At 47.1% G+C, this 22039-nt stretch overlaps 1 protein-coding gene across 3 annotated transcripts in view; it reads right to left on the bottom strand.

Annotated features, from left to right (window-relative positions):
* LOC138665258 (uncharacterized) overlaps positions 1–18394 on the bottom strand; it is a 42836-nt gene extending 24442 nt beyond the window's left edge. For all 3 annotated transcript variants that reach the window (XR_011318437.1, XM_069752572.1, XM_069752573.1), the window contains exons 1-4: positions 18318–18394; positions 1917–2028; positions 238–320; positions 67–145 (exon numbers count right to left, since the gene is read on the bottom strand). Coding sequence is in view for 2 of the 3 variants with exons in the window: in XM_069752572.1 (XP_069608673.1) it covers positions 67–145; positions 238–320; positions 1917–1989 (235 nt within the window). In the remaining variant the exon portion in view is untranslated. The remainder of the gene's footprint in view (positions 1–66; positions 146–237; positions 321–1916; positions 2029–18317) is intronic.
* Positions 18395–22039: the final 3645 nt, after the last annotated feature.

The following is a 22039-nucleotide window of genomic DNA, read 5'->3' as shown; positions in this document are numbered from 1 at the left end:
TTTATACATCGTTATTCGTGATGATCAGATGATTGGGGTATTTAGGTGGCACTCAAAATTCCTTACACTGCAGACCAGTCTTCATGTACATCCCGTCCTCTTCTTTGACTTTAGCTTCAATTTTAATGGCTAGCACATCCTCACCCTGGATGGACAAAGAAAAAACTATCAACAAACAATGACATTGGTCAAATAAACTGACGTTAAAATATTCAATCAGGATTTAGAACTATTTACCTGAAGATTCTGAGGGGTATTGTGATTTTCTTTTAGGCAGTCATGAGAATCCAGCGGGCTGGAATTTCGCTCACAGGGTTCATCTGTAGGAAACAGAAACAACAACTAAATACATTGGAGGAGACTTATAAAAACGAGTGGAGCGGCCAATTGCACTCTAGCTGTCATTTTTATAAGCAACTCCTTAAAAGAAAGATATGAAAATTATATTTGTTTTATTTCAGGATTGTGTGTTAACTCCTTTCCGACATCCGGCGTAATAGTACGTCCATGTTGGACTCCGGCGGTGAGCCCACATCTTTTCCGGCACATGTCAGCTGTTTTGATCAGCTGACATGTGCCTCTAACAGCCGTAGATGGAATCACAATCAACCCATGGCTGTTATTTAGTTAAATGCCACTGTCAAACTCTGACAGCGGCAATTAACGTGCGCTTCTGCCAAGCATGCTGGAAATCCCGCCCATCGGTGACCCCGTCACATGATCGCGGGTCACCGATGGGTTGGCATGACAACCAGATGTCTCCAGCAGACCTCTATGGTTGTCACTGCCGGATTGCTATGACTGATCTGATCATCGCCTGTATGTAGCAGAGCCGATCAGATTATGGCAGCTTCTAGTCTCCCATGGAGACTATTGATGCATGCCAAAAGTAAGAAAAAAATGTTTTTAAAAATTAAAAAAAAAAATTCACATATTTGGTATTGCTCGATCCATCAATATAAAAAAAAGAATTTAGCAAAAACTCGGCACTCAACTTAACGTAAGACATGTGATTTAATGGTGTCCACAAAATAACAAACGTTTCGGGCCTACATCCGGACCTTCATCAGTCACAGTTGATAAATGTGAGGGAGCGAGTAGACCCACAGAATTCCTAATTGTGGAATGAAATCACACTTGTGTGTGAGCGCTGCCTGTATGTGGGCAGTATAGCCCCAAATGAAGCGATATACCTTAAAATATCAGGACATAAGTGCCGTGCCTGTGTGGGACGCGGAATCCACCGCTAGTCCATGCGGTGCTAGCAAAAAGAGAAAGGGACACCTGGCGTTAACTCCTAACTTATGACAGGTACTTTGGGTGGAAAGGAAAAGATAGCTGAAAAATGGCTGGGCTCTAAAATGGAGAAGGAGAAAAAGTTCCAGACCTAAACACAGACAGAGTCTTATCCTATCAGTATTTGAAGGTGTGACCGTTAGGGATTATGAGAACTCATCTCAGCCCCTACATCCAGATAAAGTGCCTTTAGTAAGAGGTGCTACTGCAGGTCGCCTCTCTATGAAGGACAGGAAGTCGCTGGAGGTATTTGCAGAGGTCCTACCTGTTATATAATCAGGCTTCCTGCCCCTGGGAAGGTGAACCAGAGCCTCTCACATATGGTGCGGTCACACAGAAGTGGAGAAAATAATATTTGTGGGCTACAATGTTTCCGCACTTGGCACTCTCATTTTATAAGCTGAGCGTGCACATGATGATGTTCCGGTATGACGGCTTTACCCCAAGCGGTCTGTAAGCAGCCACTTACACAGGAGCTGACCAAAAGCAGCTTGTGTAATGGCTCGTTTGTCCTGACATGACCGCACAGATGCTAATGATGGCAACTAGGTCAAGTATCAGGCAAGGAACAGATAGCTCACACTACCAAGGATCTCTAAAAAGAAAATATCTCCTCTTACCCTGTATTGTGAGGGGCTTGTGGTTCTCCATCATGACGTCCTTGTGTCCTTCTATGTACTCCCACTCCTCCATGAAGAGACAGACAACACCATCCGGACACCTTATAGGAGCCTGACACACAATGATATAGTCATCATCCAGACGCATCATCCCTTGTTTTAATGTATGAGCATTTTATCTTATATTCAGAGTAGGAGCTTATCCCGTGATCATTATAATAGGCTAAAGGTAAAAGTTGAAACTCTAATAAGCACTGAGAAGTTGTCAAAACACAAGGCCCTAGGCACTCTGTATGGCGTCTCCCCATGGCACCGTATTAGTAAAATATTCTCCACTACTAGCAATTCTACAGGAAAATAGCATTGGATTGAGTATGTCATGGCAGAACAAACCTAAATTGCATGAATATAGAGATACAGTAGCATCCTAAAGATTTTGACAGATGCCATATTACAGGCTGGACACCTTGGAGGTTGTACAGACAGAATTATTTCAGTCTAATGCAATACCACCCTGATCATTCACCTTCAGCCAAAACTAATAGGACAGACCACACCTGGCTATTACGGACGATTATCACATTCATGGGGCTCTTCAATTGTGAAATCAGCCAATATTGGGAGCAACATAACCAATCCATCACATATTTAGCTACATGCCATCTGCATAGGGGTTTTCCCACCACTGTTATTTTACATATATGCTATAAAAATCTATTATAAAATACCACATACTCCCCTATCAATCCCCTGTTCTGCTGGCTGGGCCCCCAGCCAGTCTCTTTTCATTACAGCACTATTGGCAAGAGACAGTAGCAGCTAATCAGTGGCCTGCAGCACTCACAAGCCATCAATGCCAAAAGAAGAGTAGAGGGGACCAGCAATGACCTGGCCACCAGTACAAAGGTAGATCATTAGGTAAGTATGTGCTATTATTATAACTTACTCGGGCCATCAGAAAAGTAAAAGAACCCCTTTAAATTCACCCTATTAAAAGTAAAGGGGTATATAGAGGCAAGAAATTTATCAACCTATTCTCAGCTGAGACTCCCACCGATCAACAGACTGTGTTCGCTTTTCTTCCTGGGCCACATGACTACATCCAGGAGTTGAATGGAGTGATATGTTGCAAATGCACCCCACCATTCTGTTCAGTCTTTGGCACTGAAAATATAAAGAAACACAAGCGCTGTGATATCAATCTTCATCAGTACCATAGGCTGGAATGGAGTTGAAGGCACATGTGCAACCTGTCCCTCCACTCAACAACTCCTGGCTGCAGTCTTATGGCCAGAGAAGAATGGGGGGTACGAGATCCCTGACCTGATGATTAGTAAGGGACCCAGCAGCTGGATCCACACAGATCTAACACCTATCCAGTGGATAGGTGATATCATGCTTTGACCGAAACAAGAGGATTTAGGGTGCTAACCATAATTTTTTTTTCTCAGAGCCTTCATTTGGGGACACAGGTAACTATGGGTGTGTGCTGCTATTACCAGGAGGCTGACACTATGCAAAAGCATAGATTGGCTCCTTCTCAGCAGTATACACCCACCAACTGGCACAAAGCTAAACAGTTAGAAAGCAGGAGAAGCATGATGTAAAGCATAAACTTCACAAGAACAGAAAGGGATGATGCTGTGTCCCCCAATGAAGGCTCAGAGAAAGAGATTTTAGGGTAAGTATCCATAATCCTCTCTTCTCTATTGCTTCCCCAAGGGTGAGAAAGGAAGGTAAAGAGACCAGACAGGAAAAAACAACTTATTTCCTTCAGATCAGAGGGCAAACAACTGCCGCTTGCAAGATCCTCCTACCAAGGCTGGCATCTGCTGAAGTGTAGGAACGAACTTTGTAGAGCTTGTGAACTTAAAGGGAACCTGTCACCCCGTTTTTTGAGATTGAGCTATAAATACTGTTAAATAGGGCCTGCGCTGTGTGTTCCTATAGTGTATGTAGTGTACCCCGATTCCCCACCTATGCTGAGAAATAACTTACCAAAGTCGCCGTTTTCGCCTGTCAATCAGGCTGGTCAGGTCGGGAGGGCGTGGTGACATCGCTGGTTCTTCCTCAGCTTTACGTTGGTGGCGTAGTGGTGAACAAGCAGCGCGCGATCTGCGCTGTAATCCCTTGCATCGGTGGGGGCGGCCATCTTCCTGGGGCCGCGCGTGCGCAGATCGAGTGCTCTGCTGCACGGGGCTTCAGGAAAATGGCCGCGGGATGCCGCGCGTGCGCATTAGAGATCGCGGCGGCCATTTTCCCAAAGCCGAGATGCAAACTCGGCTTTGGGAAAATGGCCGCCGCGATCTCTAATGCGCACGCGCGGCATCCCGCGGCCATTTTCCTGAAGCCCCGTGCAGCAGAGCACTCGATCTGCGCACGCGCGGCCCCAGGAAGATGGCCGCCCCCACCGATGCAAGGGATTACAGGGCAGATCGCGCGCTGCTTGTTCACCACTACACCACCAACGTAAAGCTGAGGAAGAACCAGCGATGTCACCACGCCCTCCCGACCTGACCAGCCTGATTGACAGGCGAAAACGGCGACTTTGGTAAGTTATTTCTCAGCATACATGGGGAATCGGGGTACACTACATACACTATAGGAACACACAGCGCAGGCCCTATTTAACAGTATTTATAGCTCAATCTCAAAAAACGGGGTGACAGGTTCCCTTTAACACCAGGTAGCCGCCTTGCAGAACTGCAAAACAGAGGCATTGTGACAAATGGCTCAGGAGGATCCCACTGCCTAGGAAAATGGCCGCCGCGATCTCCATCTGCGCACGCGCGGCATCCCGTGGCCATTTTCCTGAAGCCCCGGGAAGCCGAGAAGTACCATCTGCGCACGCGTGGCCTCACAAAGATGGCCGCACCCACCAATAAACCGCGGAATAGCGCAGATCGCGCTTTTTTCCTTCACCTGCGCACTGGATTCGCCTGCTGGGCATGCGCACACCACTACGCCACCAACGGAGATCTGGGGGAGAAACAGCGCTGTTACCCCGCCCATATGACCAGACCAGCGTGAGTGACAGCCCAAAACGGCGACTTTACAAAGGTATTTCGGCAGCATAGGTGGGGAATAAAGGCTCCAAAAATACACTAATTTAAAGCACAGCTCTGCCCCTATTTAGCGCTATTTTTATATCATCTTGAAAAAACGGGGTGACAGGTTCCCTTTAAGGTCCCATAATAAATCTGGGGACGATATAGAAGGGCTGAGTGGGCCACGCCCTGGAGGAAGGTCTTAATTTTGGGGATGGGAAGCCAGATTCTTCTGAAAATGGATAGATAGAATAGAAACCTGACCCTTGAGAGAGCTGAGAGCTAGACCAGACTCTAGGCCTGACTGCAAAAAAAGCCATGATGGAGGGAAGAGAGAAGGATATGGGGGTGGTGTGGTTGGACTTACACCAGTGGAAGAAAGCCTTTCAGGTGCGATGGTATATCAGGCAGCAAGAGGGTTTCTAAGCATTGATCATGGTTTTGATGGTGTGCTCCGAGAAACCAAAGGCTCTCGAAACCACGGCCTCAACAGCCATGTCATTAAATTAAGAGACCTTGAATTCTGATGGAAGAGGGGACCCTGGGAAAGCAAGTCTGGAGGATCTGACAGTCTCCATGGGACATCTGCAAGCAGATTGACTACCTCAGCTTAGCAGTATCTTCTGGGCCATTCCGGAGCTATGACAATGACAGGTACATCTTAGACTTTGATCTTCTTGAGCAGCCTGGGGAGAAGAGGGAGCGGAGGGAAGAAGTATGGAAGGGCAAATTGGAAACAGGGAATCACCAGGGCATCTTAACAAATTGCTAGCAGGTGGCGAGACCTGTAGACAGATAGAGGGACCTTGTCGTTTAGTCTGTATGCCATCAAATCGTCATCTGGAGTGACCCAACAAAGGCAGATCTGGTTGAATACGGATGGATGAAGACCATTCTCCGGCAGCATGAACGTCACAACTCAGAAAGTCGGCAGCCCAGTTGTTCACCTCAGGTATGTGCACTACAGATGTTGCCGGAACACTGTCCTCTGCGCAGGAAAGAATTTAAGATACTTCGGCCATGGCTAGACGACTTCGGGTCCCTCCCTGGTGGTTGATGTACGCTACTGCCAACACGCTGTCCAACTGGATGCGCATCGGAACGCATGACACGTGGTCCTGCCAATGGCAGAAATACAGGAAAATGGCTATGATCTTGAGAATGTTGATGGGTAGGGAAAATTCCTGCTCCATCAACCCTGGATCATGAGGTTGAAAAAGACGGCTCCAGACTGGTGTGTTGCTACAACATACCAATGGACCTGGAGGAAGGACCGACCGCGGTAGACAAGGATAACAACCACCAGATCAGGGATTGCTTGACTTGAGGAGGAAGGAGGGCAGCCGATCCAGGGAGGGAATTCTTTTGTCCCACTGGGACAAAAAGGCTAAGGCTGGAGTCACACTACTGTACAATACGGCCAAGTGCTATGCGATAAAACTCACATAGCACTCGGCCCAGTAATACTCTGTGGGACAGCTCACATCTGAGATTATTTTCTGATGCCGATTTGGCATGCGAGAGCAACTGCAGCATGCTGTGATTGAAACCGAGACTCGACCGAGTCTCAGCTCACTCGCACCCATATAAGTCTATAAGTGCGAGTAACAACGCACATCGCTCGGATGCCGTAAGCGTAGGAAACGGAGACATTTTTTTCTCCACCTCTTCCTCAGCTGTGCTTCGATCCTCTCTGTGCAAAAAAATAGAATTATTCTTACCGTTAATTCGGTTTCTAGGAGCCTTCCACGACAGCCACCAGGAGGTTGTCTCCATTCCCTAATGGGGGACAGGAAGCACAAGAGGTTAAAAACCCCTCCCACCTCCCATTAACCAGTGACTTACAACTGAACCCATAGCACCGGTTACCTTTAGGTTCTCAGAAAAATATCCAAGAACATCGGGAGGGAATTAATGCTGTCGTGGAAGGCTCCTAGAAACCGAATTAACGGTAAGAATAATTCTATTTTCTCTAGTAGCCTTCCACGACAGCCACCAGGAGGGATGCCAACCAATTCTGTATTTAGGGAGGGACCACAGCTTGAAGAACCTTTCGGCCAAAAGCAAGATCCTGATTGGACCAGAAATCCAATCTATAATGTTTAGTAAATGTGTGTAGAGAAGACCATGTTGCTGCCCTGCAAATCTGCTCCGAAGAAGCGCCAGCCCTTTCAGCCCAAGAGACGGAAGTGGATCTGGTGGAATGAGCCTTTAGGCCCGCAGGAACAGCAATATTCTGATTTAGGTATGCTTCAGAAATGGCCTTTTTTATCCAGTTGGCAATGGTACTCTTCGCTACCTTCTTGCCTTTGTTTCTGCCAGAAAGATGAACGAAGAGATTTTTGTCAATTCTAAATAATTTAGTATAATCTAAGTAGTATAAAACTATACGTCGTACGTCCAAAGTATGGAATCTGTGTTCTTCCGGATTTGAAGGATTGTGACAAAACGATGGGAGGACTATGTCCTGTGATCGATGGAATTCTGACACTACCTTCGGTAGGAAACAAGGATCTGGACGGAATACGATGGAGTCATCTCTTATGGTAAGATAAGGCTCTCTAATTGAGAGAGCTTGTATTTCCCCCACTCTTCTTGCGGTAGAAATTGCAACCAAGAAGGCCGTCTTGCAGGACAGAAGATGCGAGGAACAAGATGATAGTGGCTCAAATGGAGGGGCCGTAAGACCCTTTAGAACTATGTTTAGGTCCCAGGATGGCACAAAAATTTGTTTTCTTGGACAATGTCTTGATGCCGCGACCATAAACCTCTTTATCCAACGATGACCCGCAAGATCCTGATCGAAGACGGAACTCAAGGCTGATACTTGAACTTTCAAGGTACTTGGCTTCAGCCCTAATTCTAATCCCTTTTGTAAAAAATCTAATATTTGTGAAATATTAGGATGAAAAGGGTCAGGTTTATGAGGATGACACCACGAGGAGAATCTTTTCCAGATTTTTCCATATATGGCATTAGTAATAGGTTTCCTAGATTTTTGTAGAGTAGAGATTACTGACTCTGAAAGGCCCTTAGCTCTTAGTACCTGGGCTTCAATAGCCAGGCTGCCAGTTTGAACTTCTGTGGCTCCGGGTGATAAAAGGGGCCCTGGCAGAGAAGATCTTCTGATACCTGAAGAAAGACTGGACCGTCCACCTTTAATTCTTCGATGAGGTGGTACCAGCTCCTCTTCGGCCACGCTGGAGCTACTAGGATAGTCTGGACCTGATCGTCCCGGATCTTCCGGAGGGTCTTCGCCAGTAACGGTATTGGAGGGAACCCGTAAGCCAGATGGAACCTCCAAGTATGAGCAAAGGCGTCTACTCCCTGAGACCTGTCTTTGGGGTTTAGGGAGAAGTAGTTCTCGACCTGTGCATTCTGGCTGGACGCTAGAAGGTCTATATCGGGAAGACCCCACCTGTCTGTCAACATTTTGAAAGCGTCCGTCTTCAGGCTCCATTCTCCTGGATGCAAGTCGTGACGGCTTTAGATCGCCTGGACATTCACCGACCCCTTGAGGTGTAACGCTGAAAGTGAGAGGAGATGTTTCTCTGCCCAGCAAAATATCCTGTTTGATATTGCTTTTAGTTGGTTGAACTTTGGACTCCCCTGGTGTTTTAGATGCGCGACAGTCGTCATATTGTCCGAATAAATTCTGACATGTTGACCTATAATGAGACTGCTGGCTGCCAGAAGGGCCCTCTCCACTGCCAACAATTCTCTGAGGTTGGAGGAACTGGAGCTTTCTCTCTGATTCCAGTGACCCTGGAATGGGATTTGTGAGACCACTGCTCCCCAACCTTTTTGACTGGCGTCTGTTGTCACCGTAATTAGCGGATCTTGCACCCAGTCTACACCCTTCAGCAGGTTTGATTGGATCAACCACCAGGTTAACGAGGCCTTTACCTTCCCTGGAGTGTAAACTCTTCTGTTTAAGGAATTTGGATTCCCGTTCCAGTTCCCTAAGATGTGCGCCTGCAGAACTCTGGAGTGGCTCTGAGCCCACTGGACTGATTGTATACAGGCCGTCATCGATCCCAGAAGGGACATTGCAGTTCGTAAGGACGGAGAACGTTGCTTCCTGAAGTGTGAGACCTTGGAAATTAAATTTATCCGATGTTCCTCTGGTAAGAAGGACTTTTGACCTTCTGAATCCAGGAGGACTCCAAGGAATTTCCTCACCTTTGATGGTGACAGCCGAGATTTTTTCAGGTTTGGAATCCAACCCAACCCCTGTAAGATGTTCAGAGTTTTGGAAACTCTCTGATTGAGAACTTCGGCGGAAGGACCAATTATTAACAGGTCGTCTAAGTACGGGACTATGGCGATGTCTTGGCTCCTGATATGGGCTACTGCTTCCGCCATGACTCTGGAGAACACCCTTGGGGCTGAGGAGATCCCGAAGGGGAGAACATTGTACTGAAAATGTAAGATCTTTTGGTTGAATTGAACCGCAAATCTCAGGTATTTCCTGTGGCAAGGATGTATTGGAATATGGAAATAGGCATCCTTGAGGTCTATTAGATACAAATGCCACTGATGCATATCAGTACAACCTATTTACTGGGAAACACCCTATAATGGACCTGAACAATAACAGGGCACTACTCCAATATACAATATATCCTACAGAAAACACTCCGGAGTATCAGAAAACCCGACAAGATATAAAAAATGTAACAAATTTTTATTAGATAATATACTCACAATACAGTAATACATATTACAGACAAGGAACACGTGCCTCCAGACACACACTGGCACCATCAGATGTTGGGTAAGATGGGCAAAGCCCTGGCTATTGTTATATTCACCTACTGTAGGTTTGATTATGAGAGATATATGGCGACATGAGGTCTTGGTATGCACCCCAGAGGCACTATGCACTTTACTAATTAGGTAGTGATAGACCTATGTGCTTTTTTAGCCAGTATTGAGCTATTGCTCTTCTCGTATACCCATGGTGCTATTTGCAGTGGTAGTGATCTGCCGTACATGTATTACACGTGTTCCTTGTCTGTAATATGTATTACTGTATTGTGAGTATATTATCTAATAAAAATTTGTTACATTTTTTATATCTTGTCGGGTTTTCTGATACTCCGGAGTGTTTTCTGTAGGATATATCCTTGAGGTCTATTGTTGCCATATATGAGTGAGGAGCTATTAGAGGGATGGCTGTTTTTACTGACTCCATCTTGAACTTGCGGTATGTTATGTATCTGTTGAGAGCCTTCAGATTTATTATAATCCGAGATTGTCCGGAAGGCTTTTTTACTATGAAGATACGGGAATAGTGGCCTTCCCCCCGCTCGTTCACTGGGACCAAGGAAATAGCTCTTGAGTTTAGCAAGTCCTGAATTCCGGCCATCATCAACTTTTGAGTCTCCCGAGATGACAGGGAGGTGACTCTTACGATCCTGGGAGGAGGCGCATCGAACTCTATCAGCAGACCCTGTTGGATAACACTCACCACCCAGGGGCTGTTGGAGATATTCTGCCAACTGTGGACAAAGTTCGAAAGCCTCCCCCATACCGGATCGGAGTCATTGCTTCTCTTGTTGTGGTTGTTGGGGAATAAGGATGTTTTTAGGCTTCCCCTTAGCATAACTCCACCTTCCGGATTTTCCTTTCCCTCTACCCTGGGAGGGCTGGGAGGGCCGAAAAAAACGCTTCCTGGGAGGCTTCTGTTCAGGGAGGGTTTTCTTTCTGTCTGTGGCTTTCTCTAAGATATCATCTAAGGAGGGCCCAAACACATATTCACCCTTAAAGGGAATAGAACACAGTTTTATTTTTGACGTAACATCTCCGCTCCACATTTTTAACCAGAGAGCTCTTCTGGCTGAATTTGTCTGGACCAAGGATCTGGCGGCCACACGGATAGATTCCAGTGAGGCGTCTGCAAGGAACCCCGTTGCTCTGTGCAAGATAGGCAAAGAGTCCAGTACTTCTTCTCTTGGGGTACCCTGAGAAATGTGGCTTTCTAACTCTTCTATCCAACGGAAGAGCGAGCGGGCAACACATGTGGATGCTATATTGAACCGGAGGGCTGAGGTAGACGTTTCCCAGGATTTTTTGAGAAGACTCTCAATCTTCCTATCCAAGGGGTCTTTTAATTGGGAAGAATCCTCGAACGGCAGAGCCGTCTTTTTAGCCACTCTAGCCACTTGGACATCAATTTTTGGAATGTTCCATTTTATTGAGTCCTCGTCAAGAGGAAATCGGTGCTTAAAATCTGGAGGCGTTGTTAGCCGTTTCTCGGGTAATTCCCATTCATTATTAATCATATCAATTATGCTTTTATGGACGGGAAACCCGGGCTGCTTTTCAGTATGTATACCAAACAGCTCGACTTGTATAGACTGAGGCACTGATTCCTCTTTTAGCCCCATTGTGTTCCTCACGGCCGATACCAAATCCTCAATATATTCTGAGGAAAAAAGGTATTTTCTGATCTCCGCAGATTTATGGGGTAACGTGTCTTCCCACTTGACAGAGGAGGACGTATAGGACTCCTCAGACTCTGACTCAGAGTACTCCTGGATTTTCCTCTTTTTGGGGAGAGATGGACCAGGTGAGGCTGGTGGCGGTGGTGGAGGTGGGGCGAGTGTAGCCAAGGAGGTTTGCACCTCCTGCCTAACCAAGGAGCGGATTTCATCAATCAAGGAAGGGTGTTCCGCTCTGACGATTTTATCCGTACAAGGTTGGCATAACTTTTTCTCCCAATCTGGTGGCATTTTCGCATTACAGGTAGCACATCTACGCTTGGGAATGTTTTTAGGGCCTGGCTTGACTCCCTGCAATGAGAGAGGAAGCCGAGTAAGAAAAGGTATATTATGTACCTTTAAATGGGACACCCTCTGCCGTACTTACTAGGGCCTGAGGAGCGGTGGGCTCTGCAGCTGCAGGGCAAGACGAGTCCATGCTTACAGCAGGCTTACCTGAGACGTCTTCGCAGCTTATATAGAAAATAAGTCTGCAACCAGCGTGTGCAATTAGCCGCCCCTCCCCCTCCTAAGTCCCAGGCAGGCGTGCGAGGATGCAGCGTGCCTCGCACGCCGTTCGGTAATCCATTGCTCTGGACTTGTGTCGCTCCTGTGCAGGAGCGCCGACCCGGAAGTGGAGCGCCGCTGACTTCCGGGTCGCCGAACAGCGCGCGCTGGAGGGGGAGACGCCGGAGAGCTCAGGGAGGCCTCCGGGTGGGCTCACCGGCCAGCTTTGTCCCCGCGAGAGGACGCAGGAGGACCGGGAACGCGGTCCCAGAATCCGGAGGAGACGGGAGACACAAAGCAGGAGGAAACCGCGGGGGACCCGACCATAAGTGCCCGGCAAAAGATCTGATTCAGGTACTCTGCTAGAGCCGCCGCAGCAGCGCACCAGGAACCTCTCCATGCCCCATGGGGGACAGGAAAGACACTGGTTAATGGGAGGTGGGAGGGGTTTTTAACCTCTTGTGCTTCCTGTCCCACATTAGGGAATGGAGACAACCTCCTGGTGGCTGTCGTGGAAGGCTACTAGAGAAAATCGGAGCACAATAGTATGACACTCGGCTCCCACTCGCAGCAGAGGGTCATCAGTATATCACATCCAATGCTCTCGCAACGGATGCCATACGCTACTGTGACTCCAGCCTAACTGTAAACATCTGGTATGAAACTGGGCGAAGGGTATCGCCTCTGCAGCAGCCACTATCCTGCCCATGACGGCCATGCGAAAGTGCAGGCAGCGAGAGCGAGGATGTTTTAAGGAGCGAATGTTGAGGTGTAGCGCGTTTCTTTGGGAAGAAAAACATTTGCTTGCCTCATTTCAAAAAGCATTCCCATGAAGGCTAGTCGCTGAAATGAGACTAGAGACGACTTTGGATTGTTGACAATCCATCCCAAGCGACAAAGAGTGCCGAGAGTGATCTGAAGACTCACTTGCGCCGATGAAAAAGTCGAGACCTAGATGAGGATATCATCCAAGTAAAGGATGGTTAGAACCCCCTGTCCCACAGAATGGCCAATGTCGCTGCTATGATCTTTGTGAATACTCTGGAGACAGTTGCCAACCTGCCAAAGGTAAGAAGGAGCCCAGCGCTACCACTACCTGGGACATGTGGGAGGAAACGAGGTGACTTGACATTCCTGAAGATGACTCCGGCTCAGCTTGAGAATGAATAAGATTGATGACATCCATCTAGAACCTTCTGTATTCTCTCCAAACAGTCTAGCTCTGGAGGGCGAGTGGGCCTGGGGAGGGACAAGGACCATCCCCTTAGTCACCTGAATGCTCTTCATGCGTTAAGGGTTAGGGTCCTACTGGATAGACTGGAGAGGATACAGTGTGACATACTCAACGCTGTGCTCTCCATATCTGTGTGGGGTGACAGAGTGACATATTTCACTCTGTTTCGCTTCCAGTACAATCTGAAAGAAAAAAGGGAACAACATTAAAAGAAAACAACAAAACCAAAAAGGTAGAGATGGGTCTGAGAAAGACTAGTTTTGTGCCAGTTGGTGGGTATATACTGCTGAGGAATTGACAATCTTTGTTTTTGCACAGTGTCAACCTCCTATTAGCAGCAGCATACACCCATGGTTACCTATGTCCCCCAATGAAGCGACTGAGAAACCCCTTTGAGGCCATGTTCACACAGTGCGTTTTTTACTGCGGAACCGCAGCGGTATTGCCGCTGCGGTTCCGCAGCAGTTTTCCATGCAGGGTACATAACAATGTAACCCTATGGAAAACAGTCACTGCTGTGCACATGGTCCGTAATTTCATTTAAAAAGCTGCGCAGAATAGCTGCGGCAAAAAAGAAGGAGCATGTCACTTCTTTTTCCTGAACCGCAGCGGTTCTGCACCCATAGACCTCCATTGTGAGGTCAAAATCGCAGTAAAACCCGCAGATCAAAAATATATCTGCGGGTTTTACTGCGATTTGATGTGCAGAACCGCTGCAGCAGGAAGTGCGGGGGAGCGGGCGGAAGTGCGTGGGCGGAGTGTGGCTGTCCCCCCGTGCTCCGATCCCGCCCCCCCGTGCTGCGATGCCCCCCCCCCCCCGTGCTCCGATGCCCCCCCCAGTGCTCCGATGCCCCCCCCGTGCCCTAATCTCCCCCCCTTATACTTACCCGGCGTCCCGGTGTCCATCCGGCCGTCTTCTCCCTGGGCGCCGCCATCTTGCAAAATGGCGGGCGCATGCGCAGTGCGCCCGCCGAATCTGCCGGCCGGCAGATTCGCTCCAAAGTGCATTTTGATCACTGAGATATAACCTATCTCAGTGATCAAAATAAAAAAATAGTAAATGACACCCCCCCCACTTTGTCACCCCCATTGGTAGGGACAATAAAAAAATTAAGAATTTTTTTTTTTTTTTCACTAAGGTTAGAATAGGGGTAGGGGTAGGGTTAGGGGTAGGGTTAGGGTTAGGGGTAGGGTTAGGGGTAGGGTTAGGGTTAGGGGTAGGGTTAGGGGTAGGGTTAGGGTTAGGGGTAGGGTTAGGGTATTTTCAGCCATTTTAGCCCTAAAAAGCTTCCTAGGAAACACACAGTCTCTGCATAGAAAACTGCATAAAAAAAGGATAAAAAAAACGCATCAAAAAACGCATCAAAAAAGGACAAAAAAAGGACCAAAAAAAGGACCTGCGTTTTCTGCCAAGAGCTGCAGTTTTTTAAAAAAACTGTCCTGAAAAAAAAAGGATGGAAATCCTGAACGTGTGAACATACCCTTAAGGCATTTATATGGACAATGGTGCTTTCATTACAACACACCTGACATAGGTTGCCTTATGCAAGCTCTAATTCTCTCATTGTGCAGTATCAGTGTGGCAATCTGTTGCTTCAAATATTCCCTTGTATGAATGTACCCAAAAATTGACACACATCATATTCTCCAATTTTCAGAGCAACCTAGGTATGAAAAGCTGTTTCTTGAAGTAAATTCTTTAACATATGCAAAATATGGAAAGTGCTATGGGGGAAGACACTATAGCTGTCACCTCGACTGAGGGCTGTCACCGCTATAGCGAGGTCACTACAGCTATTACAGTTAAGTGGGTAAAGTGACAGCCACCGTTATGCTGGGAGCTGGCACTGTCAATTTTGGGGGGCACACTGTGGTATGCCTAGTGCAGGGTGACAGAGGGCGCTGGCATTTTCTCTAGGTGTTCTTTGACTGCCAAGCGTTGTATGAAGAATAGCTCAAGCTAAAAGTTTTAGGTCACGTGCACACAAGAGTATTTTGTGAGTTTTTTTACCTCAGTATATGTAATCCAGAACCAGGAGTGGGTGATAAATACAGAAGTGGTGACATATTTCTATTATACTTTTCCTCAGGTTGCTCTATTCCTGGCTTTGGCTTAAAAATACTGAGGTAAAAACTCACCACAGACAAAACGTGTGCACGTGGTAATTCAGAGAACCTGACATGTACAATAATGCCATTACCCTGCAGATCAACAGTGTTCTGACACCGAGCGTCGCCCGCAACTAGAGCCCCGCTGTTGTGAGGAGAAGAGCTTTATTCCCCTTAGCAGGCTGGATCTTTCAGTCACAGGGGAGGTGCCGGCACCAGCGCTGCGGTTGTAATCACGCCCCATCAGTCACTTAGCCTACTGCGGTCGCCGTGAAAGCCGCAACTTTGTGAATGTAAGTGTCGCAGTGTGAATGTACAATTTTCATAGTCATGAAAATACAGAAAAATCTTTAAATGAGAAGGTGTGTCCAAGCTTTTGGTCTGTACTATATCTACTATATACCGTAATTGTCTAAGGGTCACTTCCGTCTTTCTTTCTGTCTTTCCTTCTTTCTGTCACGGATATTCATTGGTCGCGGCCTCTGTCTGTCATGGAGATCCAAGTCGCTGATTGGTAGTGGCAAAACGACGTCATCACAGGTCCTGCGCCCATACCAACCCTGGGATCGGAAGCTGCCGCGTGCACCGCACACAGGACCAGGACTTCAACGGAGGGTGAGTATATGTTTATTTTTTATTTTAAGTCTGTATACTACATGGCTCTGTGCTGTATACTCTGTCGCTGTGCAATATACTACGTGGCTGGGCAATATACTGCGTGACTGGGCAATATACTACGTGACTGGGCAATATACTACGTGGCTGGGCAATATACTACGTGGCTGGGCAATATACTACGTGGCTGGGCAATATACCACGTGGCTGGGCAATATACCACGTGGCTGGGCAATATACTACGTGACTGGGCAATATACCACGTGGCTGGGCAATATACCACGTGGCTGGGCAATATACTACGTGGCTGGGCAATATACTACGTGGCTGGGCAATATACTACGTGGCTGGGCAATATACTACATAGCTGGGCAATATACTACGTGGCTGGGCAATATACTACGTGGCTGGGCAATATACTACGTGGCTGGGCAATATACTACGTGGCTGGGCAATATACTACGTGGAGATGCATATTCTGGGACCGGAAGCTGCCGCGTGCACCGCCCACAGGGCCAGAACTTCAACGGAGGGTGAGTATATGTTTATTTTAAGTCTGTATACTGCATGGCTCTGTGCTGTATACTCCATCGCTGTGCAATATACTACGTGGCTGGGCAATATAATACGTGAATGGGCAATATACTATGTGGCTGGGCAATATACTACGTGACTGGGCAATATACTACATCACTGGGCAATATACTACGTGACTGGGCAATATACTACGTGACTGGGCAATATACTACGTGACTGGCCAATATACTACGTGACTGGCCAATATACTACGTGACTGGCCAATATACTACGTGACTGGGCAATATACTACGTGGCTGGGCAATATACTACGTGACTCGGCAATATACTACATCACTGGGCAATATACTACGTGACTGGGCAATATACTATGTGACTGGGCAATATGCTACGTGGCTGGGCAATATACTACGTGACTCGGCAATATACTACGTGGAGATGCATATTCTAAAATACCCGATGCGTTAGAATCGGGCCACCATCTAGTGTGTGTATATATATATATATTATATATATATAATTTGAGGGCAGTGATAGTAAAAGGGTGAGTGGCAGCAGTGCCGGCCCACAGCTTCTATTACCGTGCTCAAATCAATCATCATCAGGATTGATGGTAATCTGGATTGATGCTCATGGATGAAAAAATGCTTGGCATTCCTGACAGCTGGGCTAGATTAAGGGATTGTCCCAAGTTTTCAACCAGGAGAAAGAATTCCCCAGACTCTTGCATCCTGCTTGCTGGTGGGTGGTGCACTCCTTAATAATTGACAACAATTATTCTGTTGGCCCAAACTGTGCACTCTCCGATGCACTGTAGGAGCGCAGGATGGATCCAGAGATCCCACCAACTTCATAATAGTGCTTGCTAGCACTGCGCTCCTCAAGTAGGAGACGGACCACCGCAGATAGACAGCAGAGGTGGCCTATAACCTATGCAGTAAACTATAAGCAAAATATCCCTACTGGAGGGCAGAGAGGACATTTTCTAAGTTGAAAAGTTGCTAGTTTTTAGGCTGCCGTCACACTATCAGTATTTGGTCAGTATTTTACATCAGTATTTGTAAGCCAAAACCAGGAGTGGAACAAATAGAGGAAAAGTATAATAGAAACATATGCACCACTTCTGCATTTATCACCCACTCCTGGTTTTGGCTTACACATACTGATGTCAAATACTGACCAAATACTGCTAGTGTGACGGCAGCCTAACAAGGACCACCATTTATCATCAAGAGCCACCTCCTCTAAATGATGAGGACCCCTCTACATGACATCCTCCTACCATTGCCGAATTTGGGAAAGGAGGCCACACAGGCAAGTGGACAATTTAACAGAAGTATATAGAGGTTAGATCTATTTCTTTCCCCAGGACTGACATGCTGGCAGGGCTCCCAGTCTTTGTTTACAAGCAGCCATGATGCCAGCAAGATACAGCACATGACTGCTGCGGTCACTGATTGGCTGCTGCGGTCACTGATTGGTTGCAGCGGTCACATGCTAGCAGCAGGTAAACAAACACCAGGAGCACAGCTGGATGTGCAGGAGCACAGCTGGATGTGCAGGACCACCTCTCTGGGAACACACCGTGGGGTTTATTATCATATCTGCATCGGGTTTTTACAGTTTTTGAAGTTGGAGACACAAAACTCGGAGGCTCCCTGGACTTGACAGATCCAGAACGGCCATTAGTGCATGTAGGTGGGGTAGGCCCCAGGAATGCGCCCTCCACTAATCCGGCCCTGCCTAGGAACTCTACATTGTCCTAGAGGGTCGTCCAGGCGCCCGAGTTCTTCCCGTGTATCGAAATACTGCGGCGAAATATGGCGCCGGATAATTCCGCAATAATCAGAGCACGGATCATACGTACCGCGACCAGGACCTGATCTGCAGCGGATTAACCACAGGCTGCAGACCCTGTGATCGGTCACATGACGGGGCGGAGCCTAGCCGCACGGGGAGCGCTAACAAGCGGCTGCAGGACCTGTGATGTTATGTGATCATGTGATCTGTTACCTGGGGGGCGGCTGTGTGTGCGGGCAGGAAAGCAGAGTGGTGGCTTCTGTCATTCCTGTACTGTGCTCTAATATCCCATAATAACAATCTCTTATAGTCTGTGTAATGTCCTCTGATATCCCATAATAACAGCCTCTTATATTCCGTGTAATGTCCTGATATCCCATAATAACAGCCTCTTATATTCCGTGTAATATGCTCTGATATCCCATAATAACAGCCTCTTATATTCCATGTAATGTCCTGATATCCCATAATAACAGCCTCTTATATTCCGTGTAACATGCTCTGATATCCCATAATAACAGCCTCATATTCTGTGTAACATGCTCTAATATCCCATAATAACAGCCTCTTATATTCAGTGTAACATGCTCTGATATCCCATAATAACAGCCTCTTATAGTCTGTGTAACATGCTCTGATATCCCATAATAGCAGCCTCATATTCCGTGTAACATGCTCTGATATCCCATAATAACAGCCTCTTATATTCCGTGTAACATGCTCTGATATCCCATAATAACAGCCTCTTATATTCCATGTAATGTCCTGATATCCCATAATAACAGCCTCTTATATTCCGTGTAACATGCTCAGATATCCCATAATAACAGCCTCTTATATTCTGTGTAACATGCTCTGATATCCCATAACAGCCTCATATTCTGTGTAACATGCTCTAATATCCCATAATAACAGCCTCTTATATTCAGTGTAACATGCTCTGATATCCCATAATAACAGCCTCTTATATTCTGTGTAACATGCTCTGATATCCCATAATAGCAGCCTCATATTCCGTATAACATGCTCTGATATCCCATAATAACAGCCTCTTATATTCCGTGTAACATGCTCTGATATCCCATAATAACAGCCTCTTATATTCCGTGTAACATGCTCTAATATCCCATAATAACAGCCTCTTATATTCCGTGTAACATGCTCTAATATCCCATAATAACAGCCTCTTACATTCCGTGTAACATGCTCTGATATCAGACGCGTAGCTAGAGCTTGTGCCGCCCGGGGCTGTTCCCGAGTTTGGCGCCCCCCCCCCCCCCCACTCAATACACACAAAGGTTACCAAAAATGGTTTTCCTGTTTTGTAGAACGTAAACTGGGCCTAATGGTGTCACCCCCACATGCCACACCTGTGACTTAATACCACCACACCATGACCAGGCCACACAGTGACCGAATAATACTACATACAAGGGACAAATACCACAACACCATTTCCAGACCACATATTACCACCACATAGTGACTGAATACTACAATACTGATCAGTAATAAAAAAAAAACCACAATACTATCACCATAAGTGCCAGTATTCACAGGAGATCTGTACTTAGTATGCAGTGTTTGTGTAGAGGTAATACAGAGATCACTGGTGACATTATACACAGGACCTCTATATAGTATACAGTGTATAGTGTCAGTGTATAGGTAACACTGACTCACCAGTGATGTCTCTAGGTGAAGTCCTTCATCTTTCATCCAGCACAGACCGCCATCATTCCTTCCAGCCAGGACTCGTTTCTGCAGGAAATAACACAGTTATCTCGAGCTCCGCTTGCAGAACACATTACTTAATTTTTCACAACTTCTACATTACACCACATGAAGATAAAAAGGCGATATAGTGTCACTCTGCACAGTAACAGGACCGCCCCCCCATTTAAAACAGTATACTCAAAAAATAAAATAAATACATCACTGCAGTAATAATATCCCTTAATTATCCCCTATGGTAACACTATTCCCCACCCTGGCCCCGTTTATCTCATTCCTGGCTCCAGCCATATGTTCTCGCATCCTGCCCTCATGAGTATCCATTCTACCCCATATGATCTCCCCATCCTGCCCCACCAGCCTCCATCGTATCCGTCCTGCCCCATGATCCAATCCTGCCCCGTATCTCCAATCATGCCCCGTATCTACATTCTGCCCATGCCTCAAGTCCTGCCCCCAGTGTGTCCAGCATATTACCCCCATGTTGTCCAGCAATCTGCCCCAGTGTGTCCAGCATATTACCCCCATGTTGTCCAGCAATCTGCCCCAGTGTGTCCAGCATATTACCCCCAGTGTGTCCAGCAATCTGCCCCAGTGTGTCCAGCACTGCCCCCAGTGTGTCCAGCCTTTCCCCAGTGTGTCCAGCAGTCTGCCCCAGTGTGTCCAGCATATTACCCCCAGTGTCCAGCATTGCCCCAGTGTGTCCAGCAATCTGCCCCAGTGTCCAGCATTGCCCCAGTGTGTCCAGAAGTCTGCCCCAGGGTCTCCAGCATTGCCTCAATGTGTCCAGAAATCTGCCAAAGGGTCTCCAGTATTGCCCCGGTGTGTCCAGCAATCTGCCCCATGGTCTCCTGTATTGCCCCAGTATGTTCAGCATTCTGCCCCATGGTCTCCAGTATTGCCCCGGTGTGTCCAGCAATCTGCCCCATGGTCTCCAGTATTGCCCCAGTGTGTCCAGCATTCTGCCCCATGGTCTCCAGTATTGCCCCAGTGTGTCCAGCAATCTGCCCCATAGTCTCCTGTATTGCCCCAGTGTGTCCAGCAATCTGCCCCATGGTCTCCTGTATTGCCCCAGTGTGTCCAGCATTCTGCCCCATGGTCTCCAGTATTGCCCCAGTGTGTCCAGCATTCTGCCCCATGGTCTCCAGTATTGCCCCAGTGTGTCCAGCAATTTGCCCCATAGTCTCCTGTATTGCCCCAGTGTGTCCAGCAATCTGCCCCATGGTCTCCTGTATTGCCCCAGTGTGTCCAGCATTCTGCCCCATGGTCTCCAGTATTGCCCCAGTGTGTCCAGCAATCTGCCCCATGGTCTCCTGTATTGCCCCAGTGTGTCCAGCAATCTGCCCCATGGTCTCCAGTATTGCCCCAGTGTGTCCAGCAATCTGCCCCATGGTCTCCTGTATTGCCCCAGTGTGTCCAGCAATCTGCCCCATGGTCTCCTGTATTGCCCCAGTGTGTCCAGCATTCTGCCCCAACAGCCTCTTATAGTCCGTGTAACATGCTCTGATATCCCATAATAACAGCCTCTTATATTCCGTGTAACATGCTCTAATATCCCATAATAAAAGCCTCTTATATTCCGTGTAACATGCTCTGATATCCCATAATAACAGCGTCTTATATTCCGCGTAATGTCCTGATAACCCATAATAACAACCTCTTATATTCTGTGTAACATGCTCTGATATCCCATAATAACAACCTCTTATATTCCGTGTAACATGCTCTGATATCCCATAATAACAGCGTCTTATATTCCGCGTAATGTCCTGATAACCCATAATAACAACCTCTTATATTCTGTGTAACATGCTCTGATATCCCATAATAACAGCCTCTTATATTCCGTGTAATATGCTCTGATATCCCATAATAACAGCCTCTTATAGTCCGTGTAACATGCTCTGATATCCCATAATAACAGCCTCTTATATTCCGTGTAATATGCTCTGATATCCCATAATAACAGCCTCTTATATTCCATGTAATGTCCTGATATCCCATAATAACAACCTCTTATATTCCGTGTAACATGCTCTGATATCCCATAATAAC

Source organism: Ranitomeya imitator, chromosome 2 (genome assembly GCF_032444005.1).
Source record: "Ranitomeya imitator isolate aRanImi1 chromosome 2, aRanImi1.pri, whole genome shotgun sequence".
Classification (NCBI taxonomy): Eukaryota; Metazoa; Chordata; class Amphibia; order Anura; family Dendrobatidae; genus Ranitomeya; species Ranitomeya imitator.
The sequence above is the reverse complement of the archived record's forward strand: the minus strand, read 5'-3'. Positions and strand labels throughout refer to the sequence as shown.